The following is a 22,175-nucleotide window of genomic DNA, read 5'->3' on the forward strand; positions in this document are numbered from 1 at the left end:
GAGGATTATAATGAAATTTTGTCTAGCATAATTATATGATCACTAATAATACAAATACTCATAAACCACCTTATAAACATCTTTGCAAGACATTATTAGTGGATTTATGCTAAAGGTTATGCAACAAGGACCCGGATCAGCATTGGAGGTGTACAAGATCGAGATACTCTAATAGAACATTCAGTGTAAGCATAAAAGTTGGTTTTGTTATGGAATTTTTCCAAATCTTCCTGTGCCTATACATACAATGAAGTGCATTGGTCTGTTTAAAAGGCTTGTTCATCTACTTGTGTAGTTATTACTGGTACTGGTATACTTAATTCAGGTACACAATTTCCATTGAAAATGCTCTCAGATTCAATCTCTTATCCTTCAAATTTCAAAATTTTCCAGTTGCAATATTATTATTCTATCATGCATGCAATTGTGAAAGGGTGCATCATGTGCTTGGTTGTCTGAACCTACCCAAACCTTTCCATTGGCAAATGCTGCAGAGAGCCATATATAACTAAAGGTAGTATATATTATCTATAGGCAGAAATATGCATTTTATGTGGAAATGTCTCCAAATTGTAGTATTAATTAGCATCTATTTTAAAAATTTCCTAGGGGGCATGCCCCCAGACCCCCCTAGTTCCAGCATGCGAACTCCACCCAAGAGATTAGTACCTTGCATTAGCCCCCCCATTTTATAAATCCTAGATCCACCCCTGATGTACATAGTAGGGACCACAAAAGTGTGGGTATAGCTCATGAAAAAACAACCAAAACCAGCCTTACTTTCCCTGATGACGATGAGGCAGTATTAGTTAGGTAAATCTAAGCCCAAACAAGCTTTCAGATTGACCTGAAATGCTTTCAACAAGTTGCTATGGAATTTAAATATATATATATATATATGTATATGCACATTGAATGGAATTTTTATTTATTTTTTTACTGATTGACTAAGTAACTGACTGATACCTTCAGCAAGCGTAACTCGATAACGACTAAAGCTATGGGTTTTATTTTTTCACTGTTCAACATTGCTTCAGCCGGACACATGTCTCTTGGCATACTACCACAGAGCATACAATGCATTCTTCATGGACTTACCAGTGTCCTCCTTTGCATCCTATTTATCTTTGCTGACAGTGAAAAGTGTCAATTTGGCGGTAGCACATAATGGCTTCTCTTCATAATGGAAATTATCTGTATTTTTCACAGAAGCTACTTTGATTGCAGAGGTGCTTTTTGAACAGTTCTTGATTTGTAATGCTGTGTAACAGGTTGAACATAGCTGACAAAGAAGTGTAATGGCTTTACTTCACTGTTCAGACAATTAATTGGTAGCTGGGATGCACAGCGCCATGTGTTGTATTCTTACTGTGCTCAAGAGACCATGATGGAAATGTACAGTAGGATATAACACTTGTTATTGTTGTACTGTGATATTTAATATCGTGCACTAAACCAGCTGGTTTTGGTTCTTTTTACTTATTGATGTGCTATGGTCCTTACTCTAGTCAAAGATTCCACTTTTTTTTTGTGCACTTGTGAAGAAATGCAGGTAATAACAACCTCTAAAGCCAACTAGCAACAGAAGTTCCAGTAATTCTCTAGAACATTTCACTTTAAATAGGTACAAAAAGCTTTTATTGTGTTGGAGTGTACATAAATAAATATCTGTTCTACACCTGTATAATTAGAGTGATAACATTTGTAAAGTATTACAAACTTATAGAATATTGCATTGGTGAGATTGAATGTTAAAGTGTAATTTACTTTCCTCATAATTTACTTTAATACAGTTGAGTTGTAAACTGTACATTGTAGACTACTAACTACACCGTACAACAAAGGTTGAATTATATACTGTCAAAACTTTGCTTTCTTAAGCATTGAAGCCTCATAAAAATAACTTCAGTTGGTGGGTTACATCAATAACCTCAGGACAGCTGGAGTCACCAATACATTACTGCAACACGGTAATCACCAGCTAAGCTGACAGAAAATTATAAAGATTACAGGCTTATTGTACACTACAAGGAGGCTGCAACACTATAGTTGGTCTGCATTCACTAATAACTCTTGTTACATGCACCACCTTCCTAAACTTTAGTAGTACTGTGAAGCCATTTAAACACCAGAACTGTTTATCAAAAAGTGCTTTATATGGGCAATAAGTGAGTTATGAGGTTATAAAAATATTCCATACATTTAGTATAGACAGCTCAGGTGTGCAAGCATGCATATTTAACACATGAAAATGTGCTAAAAAGCCATGGGGAGTGAACACATGTTCACCTATTTGATATTACAAAATTTACTATATTTGGTGGCGGCTTATGTGAATGTGAACTTACTATAGGGTTAGCATGCACTGGACTAGTCCTATTTGTACTAGTAATAGCATGGGTAGCAGTGAAATTTGGGATAAATATCACGAGTGTTGTATTGGAAATGGGGATAAATTTCACGAGGCGAAGCCGAGTGAAATTTACCATTTCCAATACAACAAGAGTGGTATTTATCCCAAATTTCACTGCTACCCATGCTATTCCCAGTTAATACCATACTCGCTGCATATACGCATGCTGTGTATTAGCATTGCTATGTACGCAATTTGTCACTATGTACTAAACATGCGTCGACACTAATTGGCACTACATTGTTAACATAAATTCTAGCCAATGAAATTACAATTACAACTTTTTCACTGCTGTCAGTGAAATACGGGATAAATTTCACTGCTACTATTGAGACTTTTGTATGGACAGTGAAACAGGTATGGTATTAACACATTAAGTGTACAACCAATATAGCCTGTACGTAAATTCAACTATGTTAGAGTGTTTATGTACTGAGCTCAAATTCACTGCTATACAAAAAATATAGTAATTACTTACAGTAAAAGAGTGTAAATACAGCTTTACATGAATTTCATTGGTACGCATATGGAACAATGCATCACACTGCAAAGTGCTATGTAAATACAGTGTACGTCATACAGACAGAAGAAAATTAATATAGTATTGACGAAACAATATCTGTCACATGTGGTGATATTTTATAGTTGAATATAAAGATTTCATAATATGATGTTAAACAACCAACTGACCACTAAAGATACCAATATACAGCACTTGATTTTAAGCAAAACTGTTTCTGTTTTACAATAATGATTGTGTTACATATTTCAAACTTCTCTATAAAGCAGCCAACCAGGTTTGGATATGATTTTGCTACAGCAAGCAGTTAATAATAAGCCTTTTCCATAATGACATCACTACTAAAAAATGCCAACCTCTATTTGGCTCACCTGTATTATAGGGTTTGAAGTTTATACCATTATTATCTACATTGTATGAGCTAATGAATTTACTTTAATAATTGGAAATTTAAAACTCACTGCCATAAATTACCTTATGAATATAATTTATAATTTGCAGTAGCGTACTGTATAGGAAACTGGTTATTCACTAAAAGATATTTGCATGCCACAATTAGCTCTCAATAAAACAATTTTTGATATATGTAAGTTATAGTTTACCACACTACGGGTAGGATATTGCTGTTATCAACTCAGAAGGCCGAGAGGTTGAGAACTAGATATCCTACAAGTGAATTTGGGGTTTAAATGGCTTCTATCCCATACTTTGAAGCAGTCAAGTTCACAAACAACATGTCAATAAGGCTTGATAAGCATATGGCTTCAATTTTTGCTGAACTTGTAGTTTTATAATGTGTATAACTTCAATTTACTTTGATTGTACTTCTTTCAACTGAATATGTAAATAGATATGGTCTTCCATATATGCACTGGGGTTTAACTACCATTCCTGAGGTTTAATTACCATACAAACCCAGAGTTTTACTTTGATGTAGGGCTTCAGTGGGTAGAAATATATCTATTTTGATAAAAAATAATTTTAGCTATTTTATAAGGTACTGTAGTCATCCAAATTTTAGTAGTCAATAAGCATCTTGGCCATTTGCATTGTGTTTTACTTTCTGTATACTGTAGTGTAGCACTTACGTTATTTAAACACATTTACATATGCATAATATTAAATCAAGTAATGGTAGTGAGTCACATGGTCAAGGAAAGTGGGACACATGACCACCGTGAGTTATATCTTAGACTGTGATAGTTCCACAGCCTTAGATTTACTATCACAAGTTCTTAGGCTAGTTAAGTTTCTTCAGTACAAATCTTGGAATTCCACCTCTCTTGCAAGAGCCACCATAAGCAATTTTCTCAAAGTTTGATTCATTCACTCTTGTGCTTCATATGGGACAATCTTTGATATGTAATTAAACATATGGAGTAGTTTCACTCGATTCGTTTTTCTGGAAAGTGGTGATTTAATTTCCATAAGTGTGCTCATAGGATAATAACGTCACCTATACTAATTGTTGATTTATTTTGCAGTCTTTTAGAACCCTACAGTATCTAAAATTTAATACACCCTTGACTACAGTAGCATTTATTTACAGTCGGTGAACTCGGTGCAAATATGGCCGTAAGCATCAATGCTAGGTGAACATGATCATTGTGGTGAACTCAATGAACTTGCTATCACATGGTATTCTCGTAAGTATTTGTCATTCAGTTGTTGTTTAATAATGGGTATGAAGTGGCTAACGCAGCCCACAATACAGCTTTTTTTGTGTATTTATTAAATGCTATCCCACTAGGGACCTGTGAGAAGGCCAAAGCCTGTGAATACAGGAGTCAGAAACATGTAACTGAAGCATTGAAGAATGCAGAAAAAAATCCCAGACCCAGTAGTGACTTGATCCCCAGCAACATGTAGTCTAGGAATTTCAAGGGACAATCCAATATAATAAGAACTTTGGGACACATTCTCACCTGCCAGGAAATGGCCTTTACTCAATCTGTTCACTGATAGTTTTAATGGTGCCTAGAGGCCATATCCTATTGTGGTTGAAACATTGACAAGTACCTGCCTACAAGTACCAAACTACATTCTTTGGTTTTGCCAGCTATGATGCAGCACACACAATAACTGTTGAAGCTGTTGTGATAACCAAAGATGAAACTATTAGGTTTATGTCTTGCTCAGTGACAAAAATGTGTGACATTCTAAAACAAAAACAGCCTTAGGGCTGTAAATAAGGATGCTGCCAAGCAAAGTAGGATCAATCAAACAACATGACTGGTAAGAACAAGGACTGATATCAAGTTGTGGCCAAGTGAATGCAGTATTACCTATTCTCTTTGTACCTGTATAATAAAACTAGAACAAATACACATGCAACTGTTATTAAATTGTCATTTGGCTGCTTTTAAAATCACACACTACAATAAAAAGTGGACAAATGACAATTTAATAACAGTTGCATGTGCATTTGCTCTAGTTTTATTATAGTAGCTATAGCTATATACAAAGAGAATGGGTAATACTGCATTCACTTGGCTGCAACTTGATATCAGTCCTTACTCTTACCAACTGATTAACAGATTGATCAAGGCAATATTCCAATCTTCTTGGCCGCAACTTGACAAGTATCAGTCCTTGCTCTTACCAGTCATATTGAATAAGCTGGTTTGATTGATCTTACTTTGCTTGGCAGCACCCTTTTTTACAGCCCCAAGGCTGTTTTTGTTTTAGGATTATATATACACTATTCTGTCTTAAATCACTATTATGTTTGTACAGAAAGCAAACAGAAAAGCATATACATGCTACATAGCTGTGATAAAAAGGTTGCAGCCTTAAAAAAGAGCAAGAGTTTTAAAAGTTGTGAAATTAAAGTTATACAATGCCATGATGATCAAGACACACGTAAGTGTGTCGTGCGGCTTAAGAAGCCGGCGCGCGACACCCGTGAGTATATTGACAGGAAGAAAGAAAACGCAATTTTCGCACCTCCGTAGCTCCGTGCTGCCTTGGTGAAACAAGACGATTTTTGCAGTGGACACTCCCTCCAACTTCAGTACTCCAAATTCAAATTTGAGCGAAATCGCGTCAGGCGTTCCCGAGATATGCGACTTCAAAAATTGGCTTAGTTTCTTCGTTTGTTTTTTTTTCTTCTTCATCTTATTTTTCTTCCTCTTTTCGCACACTTACAAAATCTGCTATAAAACGCGAACGCCTTATCCGATTGCCTTGAAATTTGGCACACAGAAGGGGGCTAATAAGGTGCATCTCGGTACCAACTGTGGCTGGAATATCATAAACAGGCAAAGAGTTATGAGCGATTATTCACGAAAAATAACACCAATATGTTGTCACGCCTACAGGGTAAACCGCGTATGGGAAGAAGCTGAAAATCGGTGGGCGAATAGGTTAACTGTTGAACCTCAAACCTTTTGTGGTTTGAAAGAAATCGAGCTAAAAAGCAGGAAGATACAACGAAAAAACCAACAGTGTGTAACAATTACGCAATCGAGATTAGCTAATAAAAAACGACTACTTGCCATGCCTACCAGATAAACCGCTTGGGATAATGCTTTGAAATTCGCTGTACAGATGGAGCATTCATCTTAGAAAAGCTCTTCAATGGTGTAGAAGAATCAGACTTAAAGTCACGGAGTTATAACACGAAATCCAACTTGGTGTAACAAGTGCGAGATCGAGATACTCTAATAGAGCAGTCATCCTAATAGAGCAGTCATCCTAATAGAGCAGTCACCCTGAACAGAATTCAAGAGATCAGTTAGAAACAAGTAACCCGTATAGAGATCAGCTACAAACAAATCACCCTGTAGAGAGTTCAGCTACAAACAATTCACCCTGTAGAGAGATCAGCTAGAAGAAATTACCTTGTAGGGAGTTCAACTTTGTAGGGAGTTCAACTAAGGAAAAAGATAGTTCAGCTAGAAGAAATCACCTTGTAGAGTTCAGCTACAAAGAAACCACCATGTAGAGAGTTCAGCTACAAACAAATCCCCCTGTAGAGAAATCAGCTAGAAGAAGTTACTTTGTAGAGAGTTCAGCTACAAAGAAACCATAATGTAGAGAATTCAGCCGCAAACAAATCACCTGTAGAGAGTTCAGCTATGAACAAATCTCCCTATAGAGAGATCAGCTAGAAGAAGTTTCCTTGTAGAGGGTTCAGCTACAAACAAATCACCCTGTAGAAAGATCAGCTAGAAGAAATCACCTTGTAGAGAGTTCAGCTTCAAAGAAACAATCATGTGAGAGTTCAGCTACAAACAAATTGCCCTGTAGAGAGATCAGCTAGAAAGAATTCACCCTGTAGAGAGATCAGCTAGAAACAATTCAACTTGTAGAGAGTTCAGCTAGAAGAATTACACTGTAGAGAGTTCAGCTACAAAGAAACTACCATGTAGAGAGTTCAGCTGCAAACAAATCCCCCTGTAGAGAATTAAGCTACAGACAAATCACCCTGTAGAAAGATCAGCTAGAAGAAGTTACCTTGTAGATAGTTCAGCTACAAACAAGTCATCCGGTAGAGAGATCAGCTAGAAGGATCACCTTGTAGACAGTTCAGCTACAAAGAAATCACCCTGCTTCATCTTTTCTTCTTCCTGTGGTAAACAAAAATTGATAGGTTAAAAAGCCCTAAAGCTGGCCATAGGCCGGCTTTGGGGTATACAAATACAAAAAGAAGTGAAATCTAATCAAAAACAGCCAAGCTGTAAAAAAAGAGTGCGGCCCTGAGAAAGGCTATGGTGAAAAAAGATGTGAAATCCAAGGTGGCGGCCAAGAAATGGTTGTGGTGGTAGATTAATGGTAAAAATTTTAATAACGACAATTCCAGTGAATTTTGTGCCAAGATCAAGCGGCACCAAATTCACCTGAATTTTCGTTATTAAAATTTTTACCATTAACCTACCATCACAGCCATTTCTTGGCCGCCACCTTGGATTTCACATCTTTTTTCACCATAGCCTTTCTCAGGGCCGCACTCTTTTTTTACAGATTGGCTGTTTATGATTAGATACAGTATAACATCATTTTTAGCCACTGTATTTCTTTGCTGTAATTTTTAATTTCACAGCCTTTATTTTAGCTGAAAACCACATCTTTTTCACAGCTAAGCTGTTTACTTATCATATTTTCACAATTTTCAAGCAACTAAACATTTAAAAGATAAGGATCAAGACACACGGTAGTGTGTCGTGAGGCCCAAGAAGCTGGTGCGCAACACCCGTGAGTATATTGACAGGAAGGAAGAAAATGCAATTTTCGCACCTCCATAGCTCTGTGCTGCCTTGATGAAACAAGACGAGTTTTGCTGTGGACACTCCCTCCACCTTCAGCACTCCACATTCCAAATTTGAGCGTAATTGCTTCAAGCATGCCCGAGATATGAGACTTCAAAAATTGGCTTAGTTTCTTCATTTTTTTCTTCTTACTTTTCTTCCTCTTTTCGCACACTTACAAAAACTGCTATAAAACGCAAACGCCATATCCAATTGCCTTGAAATTTGTCACACAGAAGGGGGTTATAAAGGCGCATCTCTGTACCAAATTTGTCTGGAATACAGTAAACAGGCAAAGAGTTATGAGCGATTATTCACGAAAAATAACACCAATATGTTGTCATGCCTACAGGGTAAACCGCGTATGGGAAGAAGCTGAAAATCGGTGGGTGAATAGGTTTTCTATTGAGCTTCAAATCTTTTGTGATTTGAAAGAAATTGAGCTAAAAACCAGGAAGATACAACAAACAAAACCAACAGTGTGTAACAATTATGCAATCGAGATTAGCTAATAAAAAAAACCACTGTTTGCCACGCCTACCAGATAAACCGCTTGGGGTAATGCTTTGAAAATCGCTTTACAGATGGAGTAATCATCTTAGAAAGATCTTCAATGGTGTAAAAGAATCAGACTTAAAGCCACGGAGTTATAACACAAAATCCAACTTAGTGCAGCAAGTGCGAGATCGAGATACTCTAATAGAGCAGTCATCCTAATAGAGCAGTCATCCTAATAGAGCAGTCATCCTAATAGAGCAGTCACCCTGAAGAGAATTCAAGATATCAGCTAGAAACAAGTAACCTGTATAGAAATCAGCTACAAACAAGTCACCCTGTAGAGAGATCAGCTAGAAGAAATTACCTTGTAGATAGTTCAGCCACAAACAAATTGCCCTGTAGAAAGATCAGTTAGCAGAAGTTACCTTGTAGAGAGTTCAGCTACAAAGAAATCATTCTGTAAAGAGCTCAGCTGCAAATAAATCACCTGTACAGAATTCAGCTACAAACAAATCACCCTGTAGAAAGATCAGCTAGAAGAAGTTACCTTGTAGATAATTCAGCTACAAACAAATCACCCTGTAAAGAGATCAGTTAGAAGAAGTTACCTTGTAGATCGTTCAGCTACAAACAATTCACCCTGTAGAGAGAGCAGCTAGAAGAAGTCACCTTGTAGAGTGTTCAGTTACAAAGAAACCACCATGGAGAGTTCTGTGATAAATATATGTATTATATATATAATTATACATTTACTGATAAAATCAGAAATATTTAAAGTACATCTGCTCCATCTTTTCTTCTTCCTGTGGCAAAGAAAAAAAGATAGGATAAAAAAGTCCCAAAGCCGGCCATAGGCCGGCTTTGGGGTATACAAATACAAAAAGAAGTGAAATCTAATCCAAAACAGCCAAGCTGTAAAAAAAGAGTGCGGCCCTCAAAAAGGCTATGGTGAAAAAAGATGTGAAATCCAAGGTGGCGGCCAAGAAATGGCTGTGATGGTAAGTTAATAGTAAACATTTTAAGAACGACAATTCAGGTAAATTTTGTGCCAAGACCAAGCGGCACCAAATTCATCTGAATTGTCGTTATTAAAATTTTTACCATTAACCTACCATCACAGCCATTTCTTGGCCGCCACCTTGGATTTCACATCTTTTTTCACCATAGCCTTTTTGAGGGCTGCTCTCTTTTTTTACAGCTTGGCTGTTTTGGATTAGATGCATGGGATGAAAAATATGTATGCAACAGGAAACTTACATAAGCAGTCCTAACTACATTATTATAAAAATGTAGGTCTTCAGACAAAGCAATTGGTGGTGAACTTCCTTCACCATCTAATGATAGCAATGTTGTATCATTTTCCAAGAATCCAAATGGGTAAAACTAGATAAACAGATATATGCATACATAGGTACTGTAGTATTACATAATTTATACAGGCTAATAATGCTTATATGTATGTAGTTCTTTCACCATCCATACTCTAGTTACAATCTATTATTATACTTGGTAAATACAATACTTTAACAAGTTTCAAGCACAGAAAATTAAATGCAGAAAGAAAGTGCCACAAACATACAAAGTTGGAGATAACTACAGTAGTTACTTTTGTAACTAAGTAATATAAATAGTTACTGCAAAAGTAATTAGTAATATAACTAGTTACATGCTTTGTAACTAGTAACTTGTAACTAAGTTACAATAGTAACAATGTAACTACACTAATCATGGTTTGAAAGCAAACACATTTCAGTATTTGTACCAAATATATATATATATATATATATATAATATCATACAGTACGATAGTAACTGTATAGTAGGGACCACAAAGGAGTGGGCATGGCCCACAGAATAATATCACACAAAAATAGCCTCAATTTTCCCTGACGACAATGAGGCAGTATTGGTTAGGTAAAACTAAGTCCAAAAAAGCTTTCAGATTGACCCGAAACACTTTCAACAAGTTGCTACAGAATTTTAAAATTATCTATTTAATGGAATTTTCTACTGACTGACTGATGCCTTTAGATAAGCGTAACTCGATAACGGCTAAGGCTACGGGCTTGATTTTTTTCACTGTTCGACGTCGCTTCTGCCCAACAGGTGCCTTTTGGCATACTGTAGTATGTACAATGCATTCTTCATTGACTTACTAGTGTCTTCCTTTGTGTCCCATTCATCTTTGCTGACAGTGAAAAGTGTCGATTTGGTGGTAGCATGTGATGACTTCCCTTCGTAATAGAAATCATCCGTATTTTTCATAGTGGATATTTGATTGCAGAGGAGTTTTTTGAACAGTTCTTGATCATACTGCTGTGTAACGGGTTGAACATAGCAGACAACAAAGCATAATGGATGCTTCACTTTTCAGACGATAATTAACATAGCTGGGGTGCGTGGCACCATTCAGATGTGGTATGCGTGAGTTCACCAGTCATAATTATTTACAAAAAAAGTTAACAAACAAGTACACAGAAAGATTTGGAATTTTCAACTAGAGTAGGGACCATAGCACATCAATAAAAAGTAAGTTGGGGTATAATAGTGCATGATAATAAATCACAGTAAAGCAATAAGAAGTGTTATATTCCTACTGTGCATTTTGGGTATCTTGAGTACAGTAGGGATATAACACTCCTTATTGTTTTACTGTGATTTAATATCGTGCACTATATTCCAACTTACTTTTTATCGATGTGCTATGGTCCCTACTCTAGTTGAAAATTCCAAATTTTTCTGTGTACTTGTACATAATATATACATGTATATACTACAACCACATTATTCAGTGTACTGTTTTTCATGATTCAGTTTGAGTATCAGATACATATAGCAATAATTCAAACAGATCTGAAATGGCCACGCTATCATAATTTTGAGTGCACATATGTACTTCATGTTCTCTTCTTTTCTTTCTGATGCATACCTGAGCAAAACAATCATAAAAAGTATGTTACAAAAGCTGAAAAACAAGCAACTGTGGAGAATTCTGAATGGTGTTACATGTGGTGATTGTTCTATTAGAATACCTGACTGAATACTTTATCAGAGTATCTCAATTTTGCTTTCAGACTTTTAAAAGGGGTGTCACTCTGGAACCTGATAGTTGTAGCTACCTAGTAATAATCATTCATCACTCATGAACAAAGTTTCATTGGTAAAATGACCTTTTAGAAATGCATTTAGTGTAAAATGATAATTAATTTTATAGGCGCATATTCCGTATGTAGATACTGGGATAAAAAGTGATTTGCAACAAAATAAGTGTTTTACCACTATAAGCATTACGCAAACAAGCTGAATTAATAGTATAGTGAGTTTAAGAATAAAATTGTCAACAGCTTATCAAGTAATCTAAGGCTCCTTTCAAAAGGGGTTTCATGGAACCATTTGAACACCACTGGACCTGCCCCTGGGGGGACACATTCTTCCTGTTGGATTCGCTACTGGTATCAATTATTGTTGTTTAGATGGAATAATTAATGTTAAACTTATTAATGTAATTGCCACTTTCATAATGCAGATGAAAGGAGCCGCCTGGGTTACATTTCGTATATAAGCCCAGCTGGCCGGGCTACATCTGAATGTAAACAGGGCTACAACTGAAGAGCACTTAAATAGATGTTAAACTGAAATCCATCTTTGGTTATGATAAATGGACAAATCCTAGAAATATCACAGAGAATTTCGGGTATGCTAGTTTAATGATTAAATCAGTGCTATTGAATTGTTTATGGAATAATTACAGAGTTTACTAAAACCCTAGATATGTAAGCTTGCTTGTAGAGTGTTTACTTTGTGCAGAGTGGTCACTTCATGCAGAGTAGTTACTTTGATAATGGTCCATATTAAGAAATGTATGGAAACAATAATTGGTGAATAAGCTATAGCACTAGTTCTCACCTTAGCTCAACATTTTCCAACTCGTAGGATATACATATAACAAGATACTGTAACAAAATGCTTTTCATGGCAAATCCAAGTTGTACATTCTAATCACATGAGTATTAATAAATCCACACACTGCCTGCCTACCTGCCTGTTTGATACCTTCAGGCAAGCATAACTCAATATCAGCTAAGGCTATCGGCTTGATTATTTCACTGTTTAATGTCACTTCGTCCTGACATGTGCATTTGGCATACCGCAGTACAGCAAGCAGGCAGGCAGGCAGGCAGTAGAAAATTCCATTGAATAATTGTTTTAAATTTGGTAACCATTTTAAATTAGGGTGGGACTGCTTTTGGGCTTGGTTATACCTAAACAATGCTGCCAAGGTACCACACCTCTGAGAACAGCTTGACAACTGCAGTGTGTCATGTCCTGTAGTGATTTCAGCTGTATATGGCTTATTGTAGACATTGGGTGCCTGCCACCAGAATACCAATGCTAGGATGTTACAGTACATTCTAAGTGAATGAACCTTTAAAGTTCAAGATGTTCATTTATGCACTATAATCAAGTATGTCATTCCGGAATTTTACCAAGAAGGTATGGTAACTACAACAAACCCTATGTTGTAGGTGACCTTCTTATTTTTCTTGCTTTTTAAATCAGGCACATGCCCACAGCCATCCAAAGGCCAGCAGTGGGCACCAGCCTGGTTTACCATCATTGTTTTCATAAAAATGTGAGTGTGTACCTACTTATCTACCTATATTTGTCTGTATGCACCCACGTGAACAAAATCGTCAAAATAAAAGTTACCTGAAGTCTGTACTAAACTTCTGCACGGGGAAACTTTAGTTTCTTTTTATTTATTTATTTATTTATTACTGTGTAGGACTCCATCAAGGAGTATAACACACAGATACAAAACAAAATCAAAGTAAATTCAGATGGTTTAACAAAACGTCCTTAAAGCAGTTTATAGATGGCTGATTGACCACATCTTCTGGCAAAGTGTTCCATAATTCAATAGTGGATGGTAAAAAGGAAAATAAGTATGAGTTGATTCTTGCTTGTGGGGTTCTGAAACGTTGTGAATGACCTCTGGTAACTGATGACATTGATGTTAGTGAGATAGATAGAACTTCCATTTGACAATTGATTATCTTTTTTTGGCAGTCTGAAATACAATATGGACATGGCAAATCTCCTCAGATTAGTGACCTTTGGGTTTTACAGGTATTTAACAACTGAAAAACAATGGTGCAGGCATCATAAACTACCAGGAATGGCTTGAGTTGTTGAAAGGGGGTGTATCCTCTATGTATACAAATGGAAATGAAGAGCAGCTTTGAGGCTTTATTTTCAGGAAAAACATGATAGTCAAACTATGAAACAGTTTAGAAGATACTTCTGTGTGTAATATGTTGTTTAAAATGCGATTTGTTAACAAGTGATTCCTCAGTAGTGCATAGCAACATAATTGAAGAATTATAAAAATCTCCTAAATTACAAAACCCAAAGTTACAATAAATAAATTATGTATTATTATATTGCAAAAACCAAAAACATATTGACTAAAATAATAAAATAGTAATACATAGTTGGTAAATTCCAGATGAGTTAGCTAGCTTCATGGCGTCTGGCTTTTAGAAGTAGCACAACATCAATTTGTTATACTAGCTTTCTTGTCTGCTAAAACCATCACTGTGTTTCTTATATGTTGCATTATTTCTCTAGTTTGTTATTACATTTTTTTATTTACAACCAAAGACACACATAAAGTAGCTCTGACATACTATGGAACTGTATTTAATGTGTACGTATATGGAACTTACCTCAGATATACAAGTGTAAGCATCTGCATCACACATCTCTATAGTATGAATACAAAAATGATGGTTAATCTAATTAATATACATACCACAAATATCATAACATGGTAAATGTGATATGTGGATACGTACTGTATATTGTACAGTCCATGCCATGCATGAATGTACTTCAACACACCGGGCATTCATAGCTATGTACTCATGTGTTATCAGCATGCATATGATAACACACATGTATTACTATTATTTTGTAAACACATACATACATGTATGTGACTGTACATTTAGAGTAGTGCAGTATCTTATGAATGGCAGTACCTTTAGACATACATTAAAACAGAATGTGAATACTGTTGTATCAAGACACACGGTAGTGTGTCGTGCGGCCCAAGAAGCCGGCGTGCCACCCGTGAGTATATTAACAGGAAGAAAGAAAACGCAATTTTCACACCTATGTAGCTCTGTGATCCCTTATCCGATTGGAACCAAATTAGCTACAGACGTGCCGGCCAGCTAGGGGAGTCTACACACCAAATTTGAAGAAAATCGCTCCAGCCATTTCCGAGATACGAGCGGACAAAATTTCGTTTTAATTTCTTCGTTTTTTCTTCTACTTCTTCATTTCGCACACTTCGCAAAATCCGCCATAAAACACGAATTCGTGCTCGGATCGTGCTGAAATTTGGCACACTTAAAGGGTTTATTAAGGCGGATCTCTGTACCAACTTTGGTAGGAATCCGATGAACATTCACGGAGTTATGACCGATTATTTGCGTAAAATAAGGTCGAAGGTCTGTCACGCCTACAGGGTAAACTCCTTTGAGGAATCAGTTGAAAATTGATATGTAGATGGAGCAACCATCGTAGAGTGCCTTTTTGTGGTTTGAAAGGAATCGGGATAAAGACCATGGAGATATGACACAAAACCCGACCTGTGTCAAAATTACGCGATCGATTTTTATGAATACAAAAACTATTAGTTTTCGTGTCTACCAGGCAAACCGCTTAGAACAACGAGCTGAAAATCAGAATGTAGCTGGAATAATCATCATAGAAAGTCCTTGCAGTAGTACAGAAGAATCGGAGTACAAACCACTGAGTTATGATTCGAAAGACAACTACGTGTAACAAATGCGAGATCGAGATACTCTAATAGAACAGTCACCCTAATAAAGTATTCAGCTGCATTTATAATTTACTCAATTATATTACATTGCAAGTTATTCTGTAGGGAATTCAGCTACAAAAAAGACACCCTGTAGTCAGATCAGCCAGAAGAAGGTACCTAATAGAGAGTTCAGCTACAAAGAAACCATCATGTAGAGAGTTCAGCTCAAACAAATTGCCCTGTAGAGAGATCAGCTAGAAGAAGTTACCTTGTAGAGAGTTCAGTTACAAAGAAACAATCGTGCAAAGAGTTCAGCTGTAAACAAATCACCCAGTAGAAAGTTCCGCTATGAACAGATCATACTGTAGAGAGTTCAGTTAGAAACAAGTCATCTTGTAGAGAGATCAGCTAGAAGAAGTCACATTGTAGAGAGTTCAGCTACAAAGAAACTACCATGTAGAGAGTTCAGCTGCAAACAAATCACCCTGTAGAGAACTCAGCTACAAACAAATATGCCCTGTAAAAATATCAGCTACTATAGAAGAAGTTACCTTGTAGAGAGTTCAGCTACAAAGAAACTACCATGTAGAGAGTTCAGCTGCAAACAAATCACCTGTAGAGAGTTCAGCTAGAAACAAGTCACCCTGTAGAGAGATCAGCTAGAAACAAGTCACCCTGTAGAGAGTTCAGCTAGAAGAAGTCACATTGTAGAGAGTTCAGCTACAAAGAAACTACCATGCAGAGAGTTCAGCTGCAAACAAATCACCCTGTAGAAAGTTCAGCTATGAACAGATCACCCTGTAGAGAGATAAACTAGAAACAAGTCACCCTGTAGAGAGTTCAGCTAGAGGAAGTTACCTTGTAGAGAGTTCAGCTAGAAAGAAACCACCATGTAGAGAGTTCAGCTGCAAACAAATCACCCTGTAGAAAGTTCAGCTATGAACAGATCACCCTGTAGAGAGATAAACTAGAAACAAGTCACCCTGTAGAGAGTTCAGCTAGAGGAAGTTACCTTGTAGAGAGTTCAGCTAGAAAGAAACCACCATGTAGAGAGTTCAGCTGCAAACAAATCACCCAGTAGAAAGTTCAGCTATGAACTGATCACCCTGTTGTGCGTTCAGTTAGAAACAAGTCATCCTGTAGAGAGATCACCTAGAAGTATCACCTTGTAGAGAGTTCAGCTACAAACAAGGTCATCCTGTAGAGAGATCAGCTAGAAGAAGTTACCTTGTAGAGAGTTCAGCTACAAAGAAACCACCATGTAGATAGTTCAGCTGCAAACAAATCACCCAGTAGAAAGTTCAGCTATGAACAGATCACCCTGTTGAGAGTTCAGTTAGAAACAAGTCATCCTGTAGAGAGATCACCTAGAAGTATCACCTTGCAGAGAGTTCAGCTACAAACAAATCACCTGTAGGGATTTCAGCTACAAACAAATCACCCTGTAGAGAGTATAGCTACAAAGAAATCATCATGTAGAGAGTTCAGCTATGAAAAGATCACCCTGTAGAGAGTTCAGCTATAAGAAGTCACCTTTTAGAGAGTTCAGCTACAAAGCAACCACCATGTAGAGAGTTCAGCTGCAAACAAATCACCCTGTAGAGAATTCAGCTACGAACAAATCTCCCTGTAGAGAGACCAGCTAGAAACAAGTCACCCTGTAGACAGATCAGCTAGAAGAAGTTACCTTGTAGAGAGTTCAGCTGCAAACAAATCACCCTGTAGAGAATTCAACTACAAACAGATAATCCTGCAGAGAGTTCAGCTAGAGTCAAGTCACCCTGTAGAGAGAATCCTGTAAAGAGTTCATCTACGTACAAGTAGATCACCTGTAGAGAGTTCAGCTAAATTTCAAGTCACCCAGTAGAGAGATCAGCTGCAAATTATCCTGTGGGGATTAATTGACATGTAATAAATATATGCAAGAGTTCATAATATAATGAACTCTTGATATATGCATTATATATATAATTTGTACATTTACTGATAAAATCAGAATAAGTTAAAGCATTTATAAAATCTGATTCATCTTTTTCTTTTTCTTGTGGTAAAGAAAAATATATAGGTTAAAAAGCCCCAAAGCTGGCCATAGGCCGGCTTTGGGATATACAAATACAAAAAGAAGTGAAATCTAATCAAAAACAGCCAAGCTGTAAAAAAAGGAGTGCGGCCCTTGAAAAGGCTATGGTGAAAAAAGATGTGAAATCCAAGGTGGCGGCCAAGAAATGGCTGTGATGGTAGGTTAATGGTAAAAATTTTAATTACAGACAATTCAGGTGAATTTTGTGCCAATTGACCTAGCGGCACCAAATTCATCTGAATTGTCATTATTAAAATTTTTACCATTAACCTACCATCACAGCCAATTCTTGGCCGCCACCTTGGATTTCACATCTTTTTTCACCATAGCCTTTTCAAGGGCCGCACTCCTTTTTTTACAGCTTGGCTGTTTTTGATTAGATAGCATTACCTGCAAACTTTATTGGCTTAACACAAAAGGCAGTAAAAGTATGCGACTGATTAATCCTGTATTTACTATGTATTTACTTTATTATTTCAGGCTGTTATTCTTTCGAGCATTGCTTCAAAAGCTTCAAAATTTATGTTTCAATAGTTACAAAATTATCCCAATGTTGACTGTTCAAATATACCATTGTTACCATAGCATTACAGTGCTTAATTATGTAGACAACTGTAACCCTTAAAAATTAAAATATGGGAAATAGAGATTAATAGAAACAAGAGTGTGTCGTGCAGCCAAGAAAGCTTGTGCACCACACCATGAAGTATACAATATTTACAGAATGCAATATTCATGCATACATAGCTCCGTGCTCTCTTCTCCAGTTGGAATCATTTTTACACTGTAAATGTTCTTCATCTTCAGCACCCCACATACCAAATTTTGCATAACGCAATCATGAAATAAGAGCCTATTTTTTCTTTCTTTGTTTAGGGGGAATTTGGGGGGGGGGGGGGGGGGGTTGTACTTAGTTTCACACACTTTACAAAAACTATTATAAAATGCAAATGCATCGCTCAGTTTTCTTGAGCTGTGGTACACTTTAAGAATGTATTGCAGCACAATCACAAACCAAGTTTGGTGCAAATCTGATTAATAGTAATAGAGCAATGGACAATTATTTACATTGAAAAGGTTGACCAGTTATCAGCCTACAGGGTAAACTGCTTGTGGGAGAATAACTTTTAAAATGCTATACATATAGGTTAACCATCATAGCCAAACCTTTTGTTATTTGAAAGAAATCACATTGTCAGCCAGCTATTACAAGGTAAAACTCAATCAACTGTAAATCGTAGGGTCGAAATACTCTAATAGGACAGTTAAAAAGATGCAGGAAATTGTCAAAAAAAACTTACCAGCATTTGCCAGGCCCTTCATACTAAACACCCAAATCCTTAAACACTGAGCCACTGCTATCACGTTTGTTCACTTCACTTAATTTTTACTTTATCAATGAAAACTCTAACTAAAATCTATTCAATAGTAAAAATTTATAATTTCAAAGAGACAGCAAACCTCAAAGCCAGTTTATGATTGCTTTGTGATTATATTTGCAATACAAAAAGGAAGTGAAATCCATGACAAGCTGTATAAAAGGGGTGTAGCCTTCAAAAAGGTCAAGTTGTGGAATTAAAGGTGGCAGCCATGAAATAGCTCCAATGATGTTAATAATAATAATGCACAAAGCTATAATTAAAATTTATTATCATTAACATGATTGCAGCTATTAAATGGCTGCCACCTTTGATTTCACAACTTTTTTTACCATTTTGAAGGCTGTCCATGGATAACAACAGAGCATATTTCTGCAGATCATTGAAAATAATAATAATATTAACAAAATGGCATATCATAAACAAGTACTTTCATTGGTTCCTTTTGAATTCACATTTTCCAGTGGACCTATACTACTTCTATGCCAAATCAACAAAAAAACTGAACGCTTTTGACTTGCATGAAATTTGTCACAATATTGGCCCTTTCATAAAGCTTTCTCACACCAAAACTTGGCTCATTTCATTGGTCTCCATTTAAGTTATGACCTTTCATAGTTTCAAAATGGCTCAGATCATGCAATGATTGTATAATTAGAATTATATGAAGAGGTGAAGTCAAGCATATTAATGTTGTTGGCTTGGCATCATAACATTTACAGCTTGTCTGGTAGTACAATTTATAAAGTGCACACCGGAAACAGTTTGTGCAAGTGTAAAACCACCATATATGTAGCCAACAGCACAGTTACACTTTGACCTTTGAAAGCGCACCCAAAATGTAAATGGGTAGGTTTGACCAATGATATGCTTGACTTAACCTTCTTCATATAACATGCAATCATTGCATGATCTGAGCCATTTGGAAACTATATTTTTAGAAGGCTACGAAAGTATCACATATTAATGGTGTTGATTGTAGCTTCCAAGCTACCTTATAAGTGAAGCAGAGCTGCTGACCATAGCTTCTATCTTTTGGTGGTACCAGAGGCTAGTATTGATCTTCCTAAAGTTGGATTATTTACCAGACGCCAGTAAAATCTACTGAAAACAGACTCCAGTCCACTGCCCTGACAATATCATTGGTGGTAATTCCAGCTCCAGCTGAGCTGAAGTTGAGACGCCTCAGACTGAGTGGCCAGCTACAGCACTTTTTACCACCAGTGGGTTAAAATTAGTGAGGACATTAATTTGTGAGGTTTGACCAGTGAAACAAACAAGTTCCTAATGCTGCATGGTCTAAGTGCAGAGGTCACAGACTTGTATTGTTTGAGGGTCTTTACTGGACAGAGCTCCAAGTTATGAGGGCAGGATGGGAAAATTCTTTGAGAGGAATTTCCCTGGAACACTACTCCAGTAGGGGATGATCTAGCTGCAAGGCAGCCAAATGTTATTGCTAATAGCATTGCCAGCTTGATGGTGAGAAACTTGACTGATAGAGATGCCATGCTCTCTAGGACTGTAGGACTGTCTGTACTTCCAGGTGGCTGTATAATGTGGCGTGTGTGGTTTGGCATTAAATACTCCTTTGAGCACCCTGAAAATCATGGGATGCTTGCCTATCATATCTCCATGGTCTTGAACAGAAGAGATAGCAGACCTGAAGGCATTCAGTAAACTTTACTAGTAGCCCTGTCTGTGTAGTTCTGCCAGAAGTTTGCTATGTCAGAGGTAGGTCCTGAAACAGGATTGTGACTTTGTTCAGCATACCAGGCAGCCCACTTTTGGAAGTGTGTGTCTTAAGACTGGGCAGACTTGGTTCTCCATGATTGTAGCAGGTACTCAGTAGCATCTTCTAAAAGGTAGCTACGTATATTTTCCTGGAGACAGACCACACAAGCGGCTATCTCCATCCGAGAAGAGCCTGGATTAGGCTGGGACTGGTTAAACATATCCAGAAGTACTGGGTACCAACTCTGATCCTTCCACTGTGGTACCACTAGCACCAGTTGAGTTTGCTGGTGGCCAGCTTGGTTCAGGATTCTGCACTAAGGTGGGTTGGTGAATCCCCTCAGTAAGCCCCAGTCCTGCTGGAATGCATCCACTGCCTCTGCTAGAGTATTTGATCTCCAGCTAAAGAAGGACGGTAACTGGTCCATTGTATGTCAGTCTGGAGGAAAACAGGTCCACATCCAGTGGGCTGAGTACTTCCTTGATGACTTGAAAAATACATGGACAGAGTATCCAATCTGATCTATCCTGGGATTCTACATGTATGTCTGCTATAGTGTTGGACACACCTGGAATGTGTTGGGGCTATCTGCCTGTCTAGAGCCCACACCCACAGTTCCTTGATAAGCTCTGTCAGCTGGCTCAACACTGCCCCCCATGTTGTTGATGTTAGCCACCGCCATGGTATTGCCCAACTGTTGAGATCCCTGAGGCATCTTTCAGGAAAGCATTCACTGCAAGTCTGGCTACTAGCAACTCCAAGTAGTTGGTGGGCCTGCACAGACCAACCAGGCATCCCTTGTACATGTCTCTGCACAGGCTGCTATCCAGCGCAGCTAGGAAGCATCGGAGTTGACTTTGTTTTCTGCCTGAGAGGTTTCCCATTTAATCTGCATAGATGTTCTCTCCACCAGGACAGTTGTGCCAGGAAGGCTTGTGAAAGGGATAAAAAGGGCTCATAGTTCTGACTGTTATTATGTAAGCCTCTATGTAAGCAACAGTAGAACAGTGTGGCTTGGGGAATAGTTTGGATAGCCATGCTGAGATTTCCCAGAAAATGAGACAGGAGTTGGGCTGTCAATAAGGTCATGTTGGCTATTCTGACCACCTCTGCCCAAATCTGCTTCACCTTGTCTGCTGGGAGACTGATCAGCACGGTATTGGTGTTCATCCTCATGCCCAAGAATTTTATCTTCTGAGTTGGAGTCATCGATCCCTAATTTCTTGGTGCTGAGGATAAACCCTAGACATTGTAGGTACCTTGGTGAATGCCCACGGGGCACATGCCAGCCCACACTGAAAGCGATATTTCTGTAAAGACAACAATTGTGCCTCAGGTTGCATGGTGGATCTAGCAATGGTATGCTATGGTGAACATCCCACAGAGATAGGGGGATTGATTTGTGAAAGTTCCATTTTTTGGATTTCTGACCTTAAGCTATAGAGATTTCAAAGTGCTAGCTACCCCCA

At 37.5% G+C, this 22,175-nt stretch overlaps 1 protein-coding gene across 1 annotated transcript in view; it reads right to left on the reverse strand.

Moving 5' to 3' along the window:
• Nucleotides 1–5,218: 5,218 nt before the first annotated feature.
• The window catches only part of LOC136247072 (uncharacterized), a 120,280-nt gene continuing 103,323 nt past the window's right edge, over nucleotides 5,219–22,175 (reverse strand). The window contains exons 20-22 of the mRNA XM_066038688.1: nucleotides 14,410–14,447; nucleotides 9,938–10,063; nucleotides 5,219–5,233 (exon numbers count right to left, since the gene is read on the reverse strand). Of these exons, the coding sequence (XP_065894760.1) occupies nucleotides 5,219–5,233; nucleotides 9,938–10,063; nucleotides 14,410–14,447 (179 nt within the window). The remainder of the gene's footprint in view (nucleotides 5,234–9,937; nucleotides 10,064–14,409; nucleotides 14,448–22,175) is intronic.

Source organism: Dysidea avara, chromosome 1, assembly GCF_963678975.1.
Source record: "Dysidea avara chromosome 1, odDysAvar1.4, whole genome shotgun sequence".
In the NCBI taxonomy this organism is placed as follows: Eukaryota; Metazoa; Porifera; class Demospongiae; order Dictyoceratida; family Dysideidae; genus Dysidea; species Dysidea avara.